The sequence below is a fragment of the Apostichopus japonicus genome, chromosome 19 (genome assembly GCF_037975245.1).
Source record: "Apostichopus japonicus isolate 1M-3 chromosome 19, ASM3797524v1, whole genome shotgun sequence".
In the NCBI taxonomy this organism is placed as follows: domain Eukaryota; kingdom Metazoa; phylum Echinodermata; class Holothuroidea; order Aspidochirotida; family Stichopodidae; genus Apostichopus; species Apostichopus japonicus.
In genome coordinates, this window is record NC_092579.1 from 20,631,744 (window position 1) to 20,649,273 (window position 17,530).

The 17,530-nt window shown below is 40.0% G+C and overlaps 1 protein-coding gene across 1 annotated transcript in view; it reads left to right on the forward strand.

Annotated features, from left to right (window-relative positions):
* Window positions 1-17,530, forward strand: part of LOC139960440 (uncharacterized) — a 45,520-nt gene that overhangs the window by 16,671 nt on the left and 11,319 nt on the right. Inside the window, exons 2-3 of the mRNA XM_071958790.1 lie at window positions 3,744-3,822; window positions 12,745-16,519. Of these exons, the coding sequence (XP_071814891.1) occupies window positions 12,797-16,519 (3,723 nt within the window). The 5' untranslated portion in view covers window positions 3,744-3,822; window positions 12,745-12,796. The remainder of the gene's footprint in view (window positions 1-3,743; window positions 3,823-12,744; window positions 16,520-17,530) is intronic.

Genomic DNA, 17,530 nt, shown 5'->3' on the forward strand with positions numbered 1-17,530 from the left:
CTCATTACTTGCAATTGATTCCACCACCACAGTACAACAACCCCTGTGACATAATCGATTGCATTTTAACGAAGCTCAACGCACAGAACTCAGAGAAGGGGAGAATAAAGCACACAATTCATTTTGAGCTAATTACAGAGTACTACTTAGTGCTTTTCCAGACAATATAAACTCTCATAATACAGTATTATGAAGATGTATTATGAAGATGAAATCCGATGGGAAGAAAATCCACTCGAAAAATACGTGTGCAGCCTCGTTGAATGGTAGAATGAGAAGGAAGGGCAATGACCGGAGGGGCCGGTTATAGAGGGCGCACTGTGTTAAAAGGTTACCGGTTCACTCTAGGCAGGGTAGACCGAGAGTGCTAAGGTTGTGAGGAGACAAGTACAAGCTCATCTCTCATAAATATCCAAACCAATGTTTTGGAATGTATACAGTATTATGAAGATGCATGGTCAGTGCTTTATTACAGGCCACTGAACAATAGCAGGGTTTCACCAGGGATTTCTAGTGTGAGAGGGCAGTAACTGGTTTGTGACCCGGTGGAGGGGGAGGGGGGTCTGGGGGCCTTGATCGCCCAGAAAATTTTGTTAAACATCCATTAGAATGTCAATCATCCTAACAAAAAATTAGATAAAAATGCTATGTTCAAAAGATAAAAAATATAGGCAGAAGAACTTTTATATGTTTCTATAATTTAGTGTTCACAGTCAATTTTTCAATGTCAGATGATGGCATGGGTTAATAAAGTTGTATTGCAATCATTGCATGTTTTATATTTCTTTGAAACAGTGGGGCAGCAAGTTTGGTAGTATTTTTGTGGTTGCAAAACACAAACAGTTGGCCACCTCACAAAATGAATACCAGGGGATATCCTGAAATGATTGTGCAAGTTACAGTCCACCACCCTGCGGTATACAGTATATTATGTCTGTTAGACTTGTTCAGTTCTGTATGTCACAGTACATTACATTATGTTCTTATATACTGTTAATTGGTTTTAGGCCGCTTATACTCAAAAATTTAATTTGTCTCATAAGGTTGTTCCCCACTCCCACCCTACCCCACCCAACCCCCCAACACTGAAAAAATGAAAGTAATGAAAAAGGGAGAAAGAAAGAAAGAGTTTTTGATTTTAAATGAACAGCACCATTGTTGCTTGTGCTGTAGGTCTTACAAGTAATGGAGACGACGAGTCATGATGTTGGAAATTCTATCATCATTTCATTAAATGATACTTAATTAGCAAGTACTTGATGTTTGCATTCCATTGTGAAAAATGTCAATATCCAGATAATTTCATACAGTTACTTTACATGCATAAAAATGACGCATATTTAAAGTTAATTAAAGACCAAAAAACAAAAAATACTTGAAATGAAACTCTGAGTAAATTACAGCTTTTAATGCATCCGTCGTGTTTGATGTCCAGAGTTGTTTGTGGGAGAGAATTATCAAAGATAAAAACGAGAATGCCTACCCTTGCAACATTTTGACGTGCATTTCTCGTTTTCTCGTTTTGCATAAAGTGCGAAGGCATTTTGCTGCTGCCCTGATACAAAATGCATCAAAGATTTTCTATAAGGATCCTGGGAATGAAAATTAGATGGACAGACTGATTATAGTACAAGTTAAAAGTCACACCATATCTGCCGTAGTCAGCCAAGAAAGAGCGAGAGAGAGAGAGAGAGGTGGAGAAAGATGTGCCTCAGAGCTAAATCATCTCACGGAGGCTGTGCAGGTTATCTCCGTCAAGAAAAAATTGGTAGCGTCAGCCTTGGTTGCGAGCCTTCTTTTTTTCCCCTCTTTTTTTTTCTTTTTTCTTCGATCAAGGCAGCTGCACAGTATCAACAGTGTAAGAAATGAATGCATATATACATTAGGACCAGTGTGTGTGTGATCAAGAGCTCTGCTCGGACTGTGTTTATAATGCTATTGGGTCATTGTCATGCAGACGCTCTCTGTCATGTGATATTGAGTTGCCATGACAGCACATAGTAGTGTGACTCACTCACGTATAATAATCTTGCTTATATTGTAGACCTGGGCAGATGGGTGCAAGGAATCCCAGGCATCATTGTCACATCTGATAGAGGAATGTCTGCAATGGAGAATTTAAAACCATAGTATATATAAAAAAAAAATACAAATCACAGACAGGGTTGATAACTTGAGAGGGCGGTGCGGTGTAACCTTAGCGACCATGTAAAGAAATGACTGTTTCCTGTTTCCTGGACGAGTTTCTCTGGCACTTGTTAATGTACATGCCAGCTCAACTCGGGGATTCCACTTGGCAAGTGCTCTCAGCACCATGTCCTTGTTGATGGTGACTTTTTCACTGACATACAGTAGTGTAAGATCTTTCTTGTAAACGGTACAGTACATATTGTATTGTACACATTGTATAAACACTGTACCGGAGCTAGCAAGTTAGACCATGGGAGTATTAATACATCCATCTGTAGACCTTGATAGTGTAGTCTTAATAGTTGATGATTGTACAGTAGAATCATCAGTACCTGTAATCCTGATACCACTGTTTACAAGCCTGTCAGAGCCAATATTTTTGTTTGCTCTTAAAAATTTGTAGTAGAGATGACAAAAGCTGGTAGAATTAGGGAAATTTACAATTTACGTCCACTCCTCTATTACCTTTTTCTACATGCACTCCAATAAACACTCGTCTAAGAACTGTTTGCATTACATTGGACCTCCGATGACCCCACTGTACTAGGTCACCGCCATCTTTCTACCCAATCTACCATTCAGAATACCTGAAGTTTCTTCCCACTTCCAATATCATGTTGTTCTACATTAATCCGTAGATTTTCTTGAAACCCTTCAAGAAATGGGTGGGATCCGGAAGGTTCCATGATGCAAGTTGCTGTCGATCTATGGACACACTGGTATTATGCTAACGGTGCTCAGAACTTGAGAGCTTGCAAGTGTTTACTGTAGCTCCCGCTCGAGCGTACCCTAGATTCACTCGAGCCTAGCCTAGATTCACTGAGTCTAGATTCACTCGATCTTGATAATGAAACTGAAATTCAGCTGGTATTGTTAAACAACATCAAAGCATGGTATTGCTTTGAAATTACATCACCTTACAGTCTATGAGTGATATCAAATATGAATCAGAGATCCAGATGATCAAAGATAATAAAGCTGACCACAGACAACATGTCCACATAAGAGAAAGGGTGGTGGATCAATGTTCAACAAAAGAACATTGCACAAACCTGACAAGGTCATGATCATTGTTCACAAATCAGGTAGCTATTCTATAGTGCAGACCCCCTTAAACTCACACCAGTCGGTGTTTATGTCGAAGTGGCGAGCACAAGTAACTGTAGATCTTGTGTTGTGTGATTCCCAGATTTACACTGCAATCTTTGTGGCCCATGCGGGTTGAGGGTCCTCCCACATAGGGAGATCCGGATTGAGGGATCTGAGCATGCAAGTGTTCGAACTACAAAGTTGGTTGCCCTTGTAGTATTAGATGTCTCCTTTTACAGTGTTCTCAAATGCTAAAACTTATAGATATACTGTATTGTAAAGGAAAGGCATTCATAGGGTCATAACACATTAGAAACAACAGACAAGAGTACAGTAACTGTACCACTCTACGGTTCTTTCTCATGTTGTGGTATGACGATTATCTTTTCGATTTGTGCACATCATGAAGCTTTTTTTTCTTTCAAGATTGTAAACAGATTCTAAATCTTTTTTTCTATTCAAAGGTACAGTATCTCTTTGAGTGGATCCTACTGTGGAGCTTGACCGTGTAACTTGATGTTCAAAAACTGTTACCGTACTTGGGTAAGTTCATAAAGTATAGAGGGCGACTGTCAGTAACTATATTCCGGTTTTCTTTCGGTTCATTCTACATCTCTGGAATGCTCCTTTAAAGCTAAAGGTGCCGATTTAGGTGGCTCCTCTCTCCTCAGTGCTGGCTGTTACATGTTGAGCTGTTAATCCATTGTTTCATAAACTACAGTATAATAACTCAGTCAAAGCATGTCCTTTCATTTGACCAATATCCCACCCTGGGATGAGAAGTTAACACCATTCGCACTTTGACATATTTGTGATGCAATGTAAACATGTTATTCGATCCCCTAAAAGGCTTATGTTTTCCTATTGAGCTTTGTGTTGCATCTGAGGAAACTGACCTGATGGTATCTGCACCATTGTTAAACTACTGTAAAAGCTGCAGCTACTTTATCTGATGAGCCAAGGGTCACTTGAACTCATTTCCTAAAAATTAAAAGTGGTTTTAAAATGCTTGTAAATCGACTTACAGCAGTGGTTTTTAATGGTCTACGTCACAACATATCAGTCATAAGTCACAAACCATGAGCTTTTCAATCAGGACTGAGCCACGACCCAACAGACACCCTCAAAAGTACAGTATTTTGTGACCCACTGATGAGTCACACCCATAGTTTGTGGACCCCCCCCCCTCCCCCGCCTAAGTACTGCAGTCATACAGTACAATATTTGACGTTTCTTTATAAATATTATTATTTATAGCTTTGTGTGCTTGATAAGTCACGTTTTGCATCAAATAATGACATAATAGTTGAAAGTTGGAAGATGTGATTATTATCAACATTCAAAGTAACTGTCGAGAATGGAATCAGATTCATTAGTCACTTGTTCTTTAACCTTAATTGAGTAGAAAATTACATTTAGTTTGATCTATTTGTAATGTAGTTAAAGAGTTTACAATACACTGTACAGTTCAGTAGGTTTAGTCAAGTTGTCTACTATACCAAGTGCACAAAACACTACTGTCATGTACATCTGTTGGAGAATCCAAGTCAGTTTGTGGGAAGGAAGAAGGTTAAAGGTCACTTGGAAAATCTAGAAAATTGAAACTGAATTCCTGCGAGATGTCTCTTCTCTCAGTAGTTGCTCTCAGAGTTCATAAATTTCCAATCTTGGGCAACATGTTTTTCATAAATTTCCAGTACAATTTCAATTTTCTAGTCAGTTAAATGCCATGCCCCAGATTTTTTTTTCTTTCTCAGAATATCTTCAGTTCACAAATGAGGATCATCTTACTGTTTTACAGTATTAGTGAATACCATCTGGGTTGTTGTTTTAAATGCAGTACATAGAGCCATACCTATAAACTCTCTAATAAACGTAAAAACTGCTTTTTGGATCTGATGAGTTGAACCAGTTTGATACAGCTCTACGGTAACTACAAAGATAGATTATTCTTGAGCTGAGGCAATCGAGGGTGCTATTTTTCAGCTGAACTAGACTTCCAAATTAAAAGCATTTACACTTACCTAAAATGAGGTCAACTTGTTCCTTGGATGAACCCCAATCCTGTGATATCTTTGAGGTTTTTCAGGGGGCAACAGGTTTATATTTACACTGTTTACTTGATGTCAGTAAAGGTACACAGTTTAACCTTTTTCTTGTTGTCTGTTAATGTTTATCTTCTTGCATATCATTAAGTTAATACTGCTCTTCCTACAACCTTAAATATTGCAAAGAATATTGGGCCTGTGTGATGCTGCATTGGAACAATCTAATTTAAGCTTTAGCCATTGTTAAGATTGGTCAAAACTGAGCAAGAAAGAGAAGATAGGATTACCATGTCACACTATTGTTAAGTTAAAGTCATTACTGCTATAAGAACTAATGTAGTGTTTACACGGGTCCAAAAATCGGGAACCGGGTACCCGAGGGCCGTTACCCGTCGGGTATCCGGGTACCCGGAAAAAATTGTTTACCCTCGTGTATCACGATTTTCAAGAAATTACATATTGGATGCTGTAATAAATGCATTATATTCTCTAATGACAATGTTTTCATGTTCAAATACGTAGGTGTAAGATAAGGTATAAAACCCTCCTCAATAATATTTATTTGCTTTTGTTTCTTTCACTAACTCGTTAATAAATTAATTATTTAATTATAATTAGCATTACTACTAACATCGCACTGCCGCCGCTGCTTATGCTTGCTCGTGCACGTCTATTGGATCAAACCATATAAATATCCAATTTAGTTGTTACTACTACTACTATTTATTATGCAGGCCCAGGGTTCGCATTTGCCGCGATATTGCGCGATTCGCGCAAAGTGATCGCATTTGGAATAAACGATTAGTAAAAAGCCACTTGCGATTTCTATTTTTTAGTTATCCCGTGTATAATCCATAAAAATCTCGTAAAATTCCTTGTCAGCCTTTCCTTCTATATGAAATAAACGAATGAGTAAATAATTATTTCTTCCACATGGTAGCCTAACACCACACTAAGTCAATGAGAAATCTAGCTTAGCCTAACCATCTGTTTATTTGCTGAAGTTGTGACGCAGTTATAAGACATCCATGGAATACTTTCGTTATTGCTGTTACGTTCCACCACATGGTTGCCTAACACCACACTAAGTCAATGGGGGTAATCTAGCCTAGCCATCTGTTTATTAGCTGAAATTGTGACCCAGTTATAAGATATCCATGGAAAACTTTCGTTATTGCTGTTATCTTCGACCACATGGTAGCCTAACAACACACTAAGTCAATGGGAAGTCTGCCTAACCATCGGTTTGCATTTTTTTTTTCTTCTTTTAAATCACACTTTGCGTAGGATTCGGGTAATAAATTAGGAACCGGGTTGTATCACGTTGGGCGGGTATTTTCATTATTGCTGTTATCTTCGAACACATTGTAGCCTAACACCACACTAAGTCAATGGGAAATCTGCCTAACCGTCGGTTTGTCAATTTTTTTTTTTTTAAATCACTTTGCGTAGGATTCGGGTAATAAATTAGGAACCGGGTAGTATCACGTCGGGCGGGTACCCGGGTACCCGGATAACCCGTGCAAACACTAAACTAATGGCAGCGTTTTTCCAATTTTACTTTTGGTTCTTGTGTTGAGTGACAAAGGAGTCACTGTTCTTAAGTATGGTACAAAGAATGACTGGAATGTAGTTTATTCCAATTGAGTTTATTCCTATTGTACATGTACAATAATACAATTCATACTGTACTTACTTTTCACACAACGACTGATCTTTAGCACAACACTTGTACAGTATTTATATATGTATACTGTGTATGTGCTAAGCATAACTGTAGAAAACTCGTACCCATCGCATCACACGCTTCAAAATGTTCCACTATATCGTCGTTGCCTTCGCAATATCGAAAAACGGAGTAAGGGATAAATTTCAGTGGAGTTGGCCGTAGCGAAAGGTGATAACAGCAATTTTCACTCTGCATAAATCAAACAAATAAATCTGCCAGATGCCGTTAGAATTCCAACTTTTGCTTCTTGCGTATATATTGTAAATAAGGCCACTTGTGCTGTATGTATAGTATAGGTTAGGCTGCTGAGATTATTGTACTTGATTGACATGAAGTAACCTAAGGTTTTTGAGAAGAATTTGTTGTTAGCAAGGCACTGTGAATGACAGCTCTTTCCAGAAATCATGTGCAAAGGTTCACATGTTTGTAGGCCTACACTAATTATCAAGGAAACTTTATGTCAGGACCAAGGTTAGGTATATGACTTTTTATTAGCTGGTTAATATGTTTTGTGTATTAAACTGTGACGATTATAACGCACAGTTAGGGTTATAGCAGGCCAACTCTCTTAGAACATTTGAACCTCTGCTAAAGTAATTTCCTTTTTTTTCTTCTTCATATACAGAAGCTTTTTTTGGCATCTCAGAGTGACATGTATTATAATTTGGTGTCATGATTGAACCTGATGAGAAGTTTTAATGTACAATTATAATTATCTTAGCCTCCGTATATAGTACATGAAATATTTAAATACACATGTACAATATGAAGGCTCCTTTAAAGTTGCCCAGCGCTTGAAAAAGCTCTTTGTCACCAAGTACAGTATGGTTGGCTGTGGTATGTTTGGTATGGCGGACTTATTGTTTTGATAATTCTCTGAGAATCAACTTACCATCCCTCCCATCACCAGCCACCTGCTCCATGTGTGGAGATGTCATTACTTGGTGCCAAGAGCAGCTAGACTTCATTCCAGGCAGCCTGTGTTGTTCATGTTGGTGGAAGGTAAACTGACAGTAATTTATGGCTCTATTCTTTCAGGGTATCTCTACAGTAGGTATATATAGTAGACATACTTTCGTGGACAACAGGGCCAGGTAGATATAAGCTCTATAGATGGATGATGGTTTATACTGTACAGTGTAACTAGTACAGGATTGTGTTGATCATTGAACTGCTGTGTGCTCATGTAACATGAAAACATATTGCATGTGATGTGTATATCATTGCCGCTATAGCTCTGTGATGTACCTCCATAGTGTATTATGAAATTACATTATTTGACAACAGGGAAAGAGGCACAGTATGGTATGCTCTACACTCTATCGTATTTGATGCTGTACTGTATGCATCTATATATTCAGTATTCTGTATGTATGGTAGTACTTTCTGGTACTGTTTATACTTCAGGGTATGGTTTATATACTGTTACCTCCATAGAATATACTGTATCCTGTATGGACAGTCCAAGGAAGACCATATCTTCTATGATCATGACAGTATTGTTTTGATCATGACAAATATATATTCCATATTATGACAATATTTCCACATCGTCTATGGGCATGATAAGTTTACAAGCTTTGTGCAACATACTTCCATACACCAAGGGTCCATACAGTACACCTCAGAGACATCCCTGGGAAGAAATATGGTGTCCTAGATATGTTCAAACATGATATCAAGATTGTAGAGAAGACAGGTTAAATTCTTTCATGTTGTCATGTGGTTGTGTATCTCGACCAATGCTTGCATGTATACAGTAAATACATGTTTGAACAATACCGTATGTAGGTTGTACACATTGTTATCAGTTTTGCTGTACAAACAGCAAAGCCAGTGGAAGTAATGAGGATTGTTGTCCTATTATTGAGTCAGACTTTGTTGATTCGTGTACAGTTAAACGGTCTGCAACATGAACTTTGTAGGTTGAATGCTGAAAAGTAAAATGTTACATGATTTTCTTGTGTAGTAACCAGGTTAAAATCTTGTACTTACAGCAAAACCAATCATTGCTGGAGTTTCCAGACCACCTCAAAGTTTAAGCAGTTATTTACATGATATTTAAACTACTACAGTTATATTGATTTTTGCCAAACCATGCAGTATTCTACTTAAATTTGAGTTTTTCACCTGTAAAATCCAGGCATGCTAAAACTTCCAAGGTGGTCTGGAATCTCCTGCAAAGATACACTGCTGTGCTTTATGTACAGTACACAATTTTATGGCTTAACAAATTGTATCTCCATCCTAACAACTTCCTGTTAAACGCCATGTACAGTACGACCCTTCTCTTCGGAATGTTGGTCTAGTAAATCCTACCTTAGGATTACTCCAGCTAGGGTTCTAAGGACTGTTAATCTCATGGCATTCACTAGTGGGCATGGTACTATACTTGAAGATCAACTCAGCTACCATTATAAGTACTGTAGAAACAAAAAATAATAAAAACAAATTCTTTACAATTCTACTGGCATCAAGGCCATTCAGAAAAGAATAGTAGCCATGCATGACCTTCTCCTTCAGCCTTCATAAAAAAGTGTTTGTGAGTTATTGTACATCAGAGGGATGCTATATTCAGACATAGTAAGCATTTTACCTGGTTCCATATTGATGTTGTACACACTACAGTGTTACAGTACTGTGTTACTAGTAGACTGGTCCATAAAAGTGACTTTCATCAGGTTTCCAAGTAGCAGTTTTCCAAAAGTGAAAGTTATTCACGTCATGAACAGTGATGAAATTAATCCCAGGCTTGTAATAGATCATTAAGTGTTAACAACTTCTTAGTTTATGCCAACTAGTTAAAAGTTAGTTTTGTGATTTAATGCATTTGATTGGATATAAGGTTTAGACATCACTTTGTAAACCACAGTGAAATGCATTCATGTTGCGGCGAATGAGGAAAATATTAAACGTTCAAAATCACCACTGATACTGTAGGTCTAAATGATAAAGAATATTTCACAAAAGTTTGATACATTTGTTACTTGTCATTCTATTTTTCTTACGTTATTATGCTAAATTGTATTTATGGGATCAGTGACTTTCCTGATACCGTTCTGCATTATTATATAAGAACGTTAATTAAAACGATTGTAGTCTAATTTAGGCTGAAAGCCTGAAACACTACCAAACAGACTTAGCTATCCGCTCATAACAGCTTCTCAGTAATAAAATGAATAGAAGTTATTTGACATAGTGGCATTCAGAGAATACTGTAGAAAGACACTCATTATTGTTTTAACACCAATGATCGGATTTGTAGTTTGAATTGACAAAATGGTAAAAATGACTACAATTTTCGTTTCCACAATTGTTGCTTGTAAAAGTCAATAACACGCTGTGTGTGTCTAACCTTACTTTCTTGTGTCATACATCACAAGCTACAGAAAGGAAAGTTTCTGCCAGGAATTCTTGTAATAATGACAAAGCCATGCAATTAATTTTTTGTGGTCTCCTCTTCTTACAAGGTATAAAATGGACATCAATTGGTAAATGGTAATGTGTCTTCACTTTTCACACTATCCTTGGGAAACCACAAAAAAAAAAAAAAATGGTGGAAAGTGTGTAGAGAGTCAATAAGACCTTAATATTCATACTGTAGTCTTCCTATGCTCTTGGCTGTAAAAAACTAATTCTATTTGAGTTCTTTGCTCTCTGTCTGTGGTTCAGCTCAACAGCTGCTTCTCAAGGACCTTTTGCTATCTTCTCCCAACAGAAGCTGGAGACTTCCCTTGCAGGCCTCTGTTGCTTGTGCATTATTTCCTAGCACAAACCCTTTTCTACCTAGAGAGACTGCATGTAATTATCTCCAGTGAGCAGCCATCTGCACAGACCATCATAATTGCATCCTCTTCTTGAACTTCAATCTACTCCCCCCTGTTTTTTTTTTTTCTTTCTTTCTTTTCTTTGCTTCTTCTGAAGAGGACGGAATATCTCTCTCGCTTTCTGTTTTCCTCTCAGCCTGTATGCCAAGGGATGCTCAGTGCTTTCAGCTTAACTATTAGAGTAGCCTAGTATATAGCTTATAAAGAGATGTCAAAGCTCTAGGATAAATGGCAAGGCTGAGATGGTGTGTAATTTACATGAGTCTGTGAGGTCCTTGCTGTCATAGTGAAATGATGTCATTTTGGCTTGTTGGTCTTTTACCAGGGTGTGTACACTGTACTCTAATATGCTAGGGAAACGCTTTATGCTGGAAGAAGATGGCATACCATATTTCCCTCAAAGTTGTAACTGATGTCGTGATAACAGTGATGGCTGTGTGTGTACAGTGTGTGTCTCATGAGCCTATATGTTTGTTTGGCTTTAATTAAAAAAATTAAAGCGAAATGGACTCACATTCTTTTTGTTTTTAAATTTTGTGAGACATTGCCACATGTACAGTAGTGTATCAAATATACACTGTAGAATCCTTATCCTGTGCAAAAATATTAGCCTCAGGTCCATAGTACAGTGTAGTGGTTGCCATAGTAATATGATTTGGTAATGCTGAATATATGCATCTCATTAAGGTGGCATACTATATGTTCAAAGATTGTTCTTCTGCAGGTTATCAATTGTAGCTGATGTACAGTATACAGTAGTACAAAACACTTTCCCTGAGCTTATACTCAAGGCTGTTTAAAACTTGGGATGGTTGCAACTTGTTACAGCTCTATTTAATATTTGAGCTCAGCTAATGACCTGTAAGCTAAGTTCTACTATAGTATGCACTCCTTCATGCTCTGGGTACTACCAGGGAGGGAGGTGCTGATTAGATAGCAGTTCACTGGTACTTACTGTGTGGTAGGCCTACTACTGTCCTATACATACATTTGCTACAGTACTACTGTATGCTGCTTCACTAAGTACTGTGTGTACCATCTATACTGCTGTAATAGATGGACGTGCTACTGTATGTGCAGTTGTGGGCTAGCACTGTACAGTATGTTACTGTGTGCTACTGTACAGTACCTTTGCCACAGCCCAGATCTTACGGCAACAACAACTTAGAAATACTGTGTGATCCATGAACGAAGAAGAAATTAAAATTAATCCATACCTGTTTGCATCATTCAAATTCTACAACATGTATGTGAAACAGACTGTCATTAATTATAGATAAACCCTGATTAAAGGTCGACTCTGCATGTGCTACAGTTTCTTGCCAGAAAGCCGCAGTATCCTTGCGGTCGTCCCACGGGACAGCCAGTCTATTTACAGTACTAAAAGCATCCACTCCATCGTATTCATACCAACCGATGTTGATTAGAACAGTGTTGGACAAGATTTCTTTTCAGCTTGGATAATTTAAAAAGGAAGTCTTTCTTGATTGACATACTGTACTACCAAGAAACCTTGCATTAAAATGCAGCAACTTTTTTTTGCGATGATTATGATAAATCTACTATATCACTTATAAATTCCATGATAGTGTTGTTCACTAGTGGAGCTTCATGACCAGTAGGTTAATATTCTACTTCCATGGAGTAAAAAATATACAGTTTTGTTATGTTTGTCACTGTTCAGCAGAGCTCTTCAAAGAGCTCTTGTCCTTAAATCAGATGTGTGGTTGAAATTTGCTCATATTTTGAAAAGCATATCAGTAGAAAGTCTGTAACATTGTCATGAAGAATAATGAATACTCTGATTTCTGATACATTTTGGGTTTTTTTTAGAGAATTTTGTTTCTTCATTTCTCACCAGAATGATGTGACAGAAAAATGATGACCTGAACTTGACATTCCTTTCGACTGCCATGGATCCAACCAGCCACGCATTCAGTCGCCACTTGGCATGCATGGCGGGGCATGCTTACCCGCATGCCACACCATCCCAGCAGCAGGTCGCTGATTCTCTGGGTATGATGGCAGATAACCCTAAGATGGGTCCCATGATGCGGGCCCTCACTGAGGACGATTCTCTGATGGCCCAGCCCCAGATGGCAGCGCAAGGAACCTACCCTCAGAACAGCTACCCGAGCAGTCATCAGTACCATAATCATCCGTTCAGTCCCGGTAGGACTCCGCAAAACCTTCCTTTCTATCAGCCCAGTCATTTGAACAGCACAGCTTCCGCTGACTACACAACCAGTGCATTACAAAGTCCTGGTTATGGAATCAGTCCTGGCTTTGGGCACTACCAAAGACAGATCCCTACGCCTAGTCCCGTAATGGGGGGAGGTATCGGGAGCCCCAACGGTCATCACGGCGCCTCTTATCCCAGATCGGCCAGTGCTGGCCCGACCATTCCATCTCCAGTAATGATGCAAGGGAGCAGTGTGTACTCCAACAGTCACGCCTCGCCGGCGAACAACATGTACGGGCACGGATTGCAGACCAGCTCCTCGCAGATGTCGCATAGTTCACCGCTACCTTCACGGAACATGAGATCACCAGCGGCATTACACAGTCCCAAGAGTCTGCCTACCTCATCGCCGATACCCTTCACATGCAGTAGCCCGTCATCTGTGAACAGCGTAGCCTATGGTCAGTCCATGCCACCGCAGGCAGTCAGTGAGAGGCAGCAAAATGTATATTCAACATCAAAGTCTCCCGGAGTAAATCGAACGTTTCAGTATTCACCTTACAACAACAATCAGGGTATGAACCCCCAGCACTCTATGCCGCCAATGTCCAGGAACAGACCGCCCGATCTGGTAGACCAGAGGGTCAAGTCCCCACCTTACGTCGAACTTGTGCATTCAAAGTCTCCGCCTCCGTTAGCCAAGCAGTCCAAGGTGGAGTCGGCGCCCCCGCCACCACCACAGAACTGTAACATCGCCGACAAAGATAGGAGGATACCGAACAAACAGGAAGGTGTCAAAAAAGATAAAGGATCACTGCCAAAGCTTGAAGAAATGGTGGCAGTCCTGGGAGAGCCAATCATGAAAGAGAACCATCCAAAACAACATCCATCCTCAGAGTCTGTGCAGGGCATCAAAGAACAATTTAGCCAGTACGAAAATAGGCTCGCCGAAGGGCGTCTGCCAGATTCGAGTATTCAAAAAGTAGAAGCCAGTATTGTAACTAAAGCGCACGATAGTGTTGTGAAAGGCTGTCGGATATTAGAGGCATACGACCAGCAGAGAGCCACAGCAAGATCTATCAATCATTCCAGTAAAAACCCTGCTGCTACTGTCGAGGCGGATGGCAACACCGTTGCGTCCGTCAGGCAAGAAGAAGTCGTGGCGGTGGGAAACGAGCAAAGCCGCCGAGCAGAAGGAGTCTTAATGAACGGCGTAAAGAGCCAAGAGTTAAGCACCAGCAGCAGAAGCAGAAACAGCAGCAGCAACAACAACCAAATGAATTCCTACAGAGATACATTGCAAGACAGTAGTCACAAGGTACCTATAAAGGAAAAACATATCACTGCAGAAAACAAAACAAACAGTTCTTCTTCTGGTTGTAAAGTACATGGAAGAACTATTGTCAGCACAGATAGGATCAAGGAATTAGATCATCAAAGTGAACCTCGGTCCAAGGATGAGGCTGTCAAAAGAGAGGCATTATCCATGGAAGGGAAGAAGGAAAGTGACGAAGATGTAGAGATTAATCCCAATGAGAATGTACAAAATGTCCTCGAGATCCACAAGGCTCACAAAGATGAACCGAAAAGTGGAAGCGAGATCAAAACTCCATCTGAAGAGACTGTAGCTAAGAAAGATGTGAAAGGTATCGTAACGTTGATTCCCAACCCGGCGGAAGGGGAAATTGGGCCAGTAGACAGAGAGATGACGGCAAAAGAATCGTTTCCGAAAGTGAAGCAAGAACAGAGAGAGGTGGAACAAGACAGGAAAAACGGACCACAGAACAAAAACAAGCCAGTTATCACCACGGGAAACGGGCATCACATCCCTGAGGATGGACACCTGAATCCTAGTCGAAACTGTCAGGTCAGGCTGAATAATGTGCTTCATACAAGTGATAATGAAAAGAAAATAGCAGATAAACTGTTACAGACAAGGACTAGTCACAGCACTGCTGACTGTAATAAGTTGGAGTCTGTCTCAAAAGGATCAGGTCAGGATTCTTCGAGTGTTAATTTACAGCCAGCACCACCAATTTGTGGGGAAGTTGTTCCAAAGGTGGAGAAGGACTTGGCAACAAGGACTGCGGTCGGTCAGTCACAGACATGTTCGACCCCGGAGTTGAAACCATGTGTGGTTGTTGAGACTGTCCCTGCCATCACCACTGTAGCTAGTAAGAATAAAGGCGTGGTGGGACTGGACGTTCCGCCGGTGCAAAATAACGATGTTGACTTGAAAAGTGGGAATGCAAAGTTAAACAGGACTGCATTAGTTACCACACAAGTCCCACATGTGAAAAAGGAAAATGTTGATAAAGAGGAAGAACCAGGCCAGATTGTGTCGGAACAACCACTGAGAACTGGAGTGAACACTGCTGGACAAAAGGAGAGGGTGCCTAGTCCAATTAATGCAAACACCCAAGGTCCATTGTTTTTAATAGCCAAGGAAGAATCCCAATTAAAGTTTAATGAGGCTTCCGTCGTCATCACTCCCCTGAGACTGCCGGGGCCTAACATGCTCTCAAACCTCAAGAGGAAAAGGCCAATCGAAGAGATGCCAACGGGGGACCAGTCAACCCTGCCTTTGAAAAAGCGAAAAGGTAGGCCTCCTGGCAGCAAATCCAAATCCAAAAAAGATAGTTTATCCAAACATGGCAAGAAGAAAGGAAACAAGCAGCTTGCCAGCCTAGATGTCGAAGAACAGCAGGCGTTACGAAAGTTTAAGCATCTGCAACAAGCGAAGAAGTCCAAACAGAGCGACAGCCCAAGTCGTGGGCCCACAATAAACGTCAGGGGTAGTCTAGATAACGTCTTAGCGTCGGAGGTTATCAATTCCGACAGCGGTCCTTCCAAGTACAGGAGGGCTCCTCGGATGCTCGGCATTCCCAGTTCGGTGACTTCAAAAGGACCCACTGCCAATCCTTCCACCATTACGGTTCACCCTCGTGGAAAGTGGCGATGCGCGTTCTGCGGTAAGCGTTCTTTCTACGGTCCGTTAGGTGACCTCTTCGGTCCGTATTATCCCACTGGATTCCATTTCGAACAGGTTCAGAGTGCACACGATATGAAGAAGGACCACAGTACTCCAAGCTATTCATTGTCTTCTAACGTACCTCCACACAGGAAGATGCCTTCAAAAAATGAACATGCCAAAGGCAACCAAAAACCTCTCAAAACTTACCCGGGCAAAACTAAAAATGGCCCCACATTTCTAAGCTCCAGCCCACCTCCATCAAACGTTAAAGTTGTGAGAGTGTTTCCTGTTCAAGGACAAAAGCATGACGAAAGCGGTACATCTGGAATGACATCTCCAAAGGACCGAGCCATGGAGAAAGAGATGGAGAGAGACGAGGTCTGGGTCCATGAAGACTGTCTCATCTGGTCCCAGGGGGTGTTTGCCATAGGTGAGACCCTCTATGGACTTCACGCAGCGGTCAAAGAAGCCACACTGGTGGTAAGTTGCGATGCTTCTCTTACTATCTATCCTGTTATTGCACATGTTGATGAGACCAGCTGCCTTAAAACTTTTGTCACTTTTTGCCACTAATTTTTGGACTTACTATAATGGTTATTAATATCAGAAATGACGTTGCCATGGATACTCCACAGATGTCGTTACCATTCATTCAAGTAATTTCCTGCTTTTAAGTGAAGGTTACAGTACCTTCGTAAACTTAAGATTGCTACTTTATAGATACAACCAGAATAAATCATATTAAAAAAAGCTGTTAACCTCATCACTGGGTTAAATTCTCCTGGTAGGGTTCTATTCACTGATTTGATGCAATTTTTGGCGATGTTTTTTCTCGATATGTATGCATCGATTGTAAATCTTGTTTGCTACATTAGTTAGTGTACATGCACCTAATGTGCAGCAGCAGCACAGTATACTGAAGAAGGTTCTCTGCCTAACTTTTTCCATGTTTAACTCCTTACTCAGTGATAAAATCATCACAAGCCTTTCGTGACTCACCTGTACTGTACAGTACATTAGTTGTGTGTTGTGACACTGTGTACTGTATTATGTTGTGACACATACATTTTTCAATATCAGTATTCCCAAACCAGTGTGCAATGTGCAAGCTGTTTAAATTGAAGGATGACATGTTTCAGTGAGAAATAAATAGTTTGGGAGGATGGCAGTGAAAGAATCTGTGGACCCATACACGACTGTTTTTGGTATTGCTGGCTTTTAGGAGGCCCCACTGACTGACTGTCTCTTACAAGCGTACATATTGTTAACTTTGGTGTACAGTGGTGTGACAGAATGTTTCATTAATTAGTTTCATTGTTCTATAATCCTATTTTTTTGTGTATAGTCTATGTCCAATAGAATTTGTCATTTTGATACTTGGAATGTCCATGGAAGTTATTCTTAATTTCAAATTATCTGATGATCCATTCCCAGTCCATTGTTTGATCCATTTCCAGTCAATTGTTTGGGAACAACTTAAGATGTGACCAC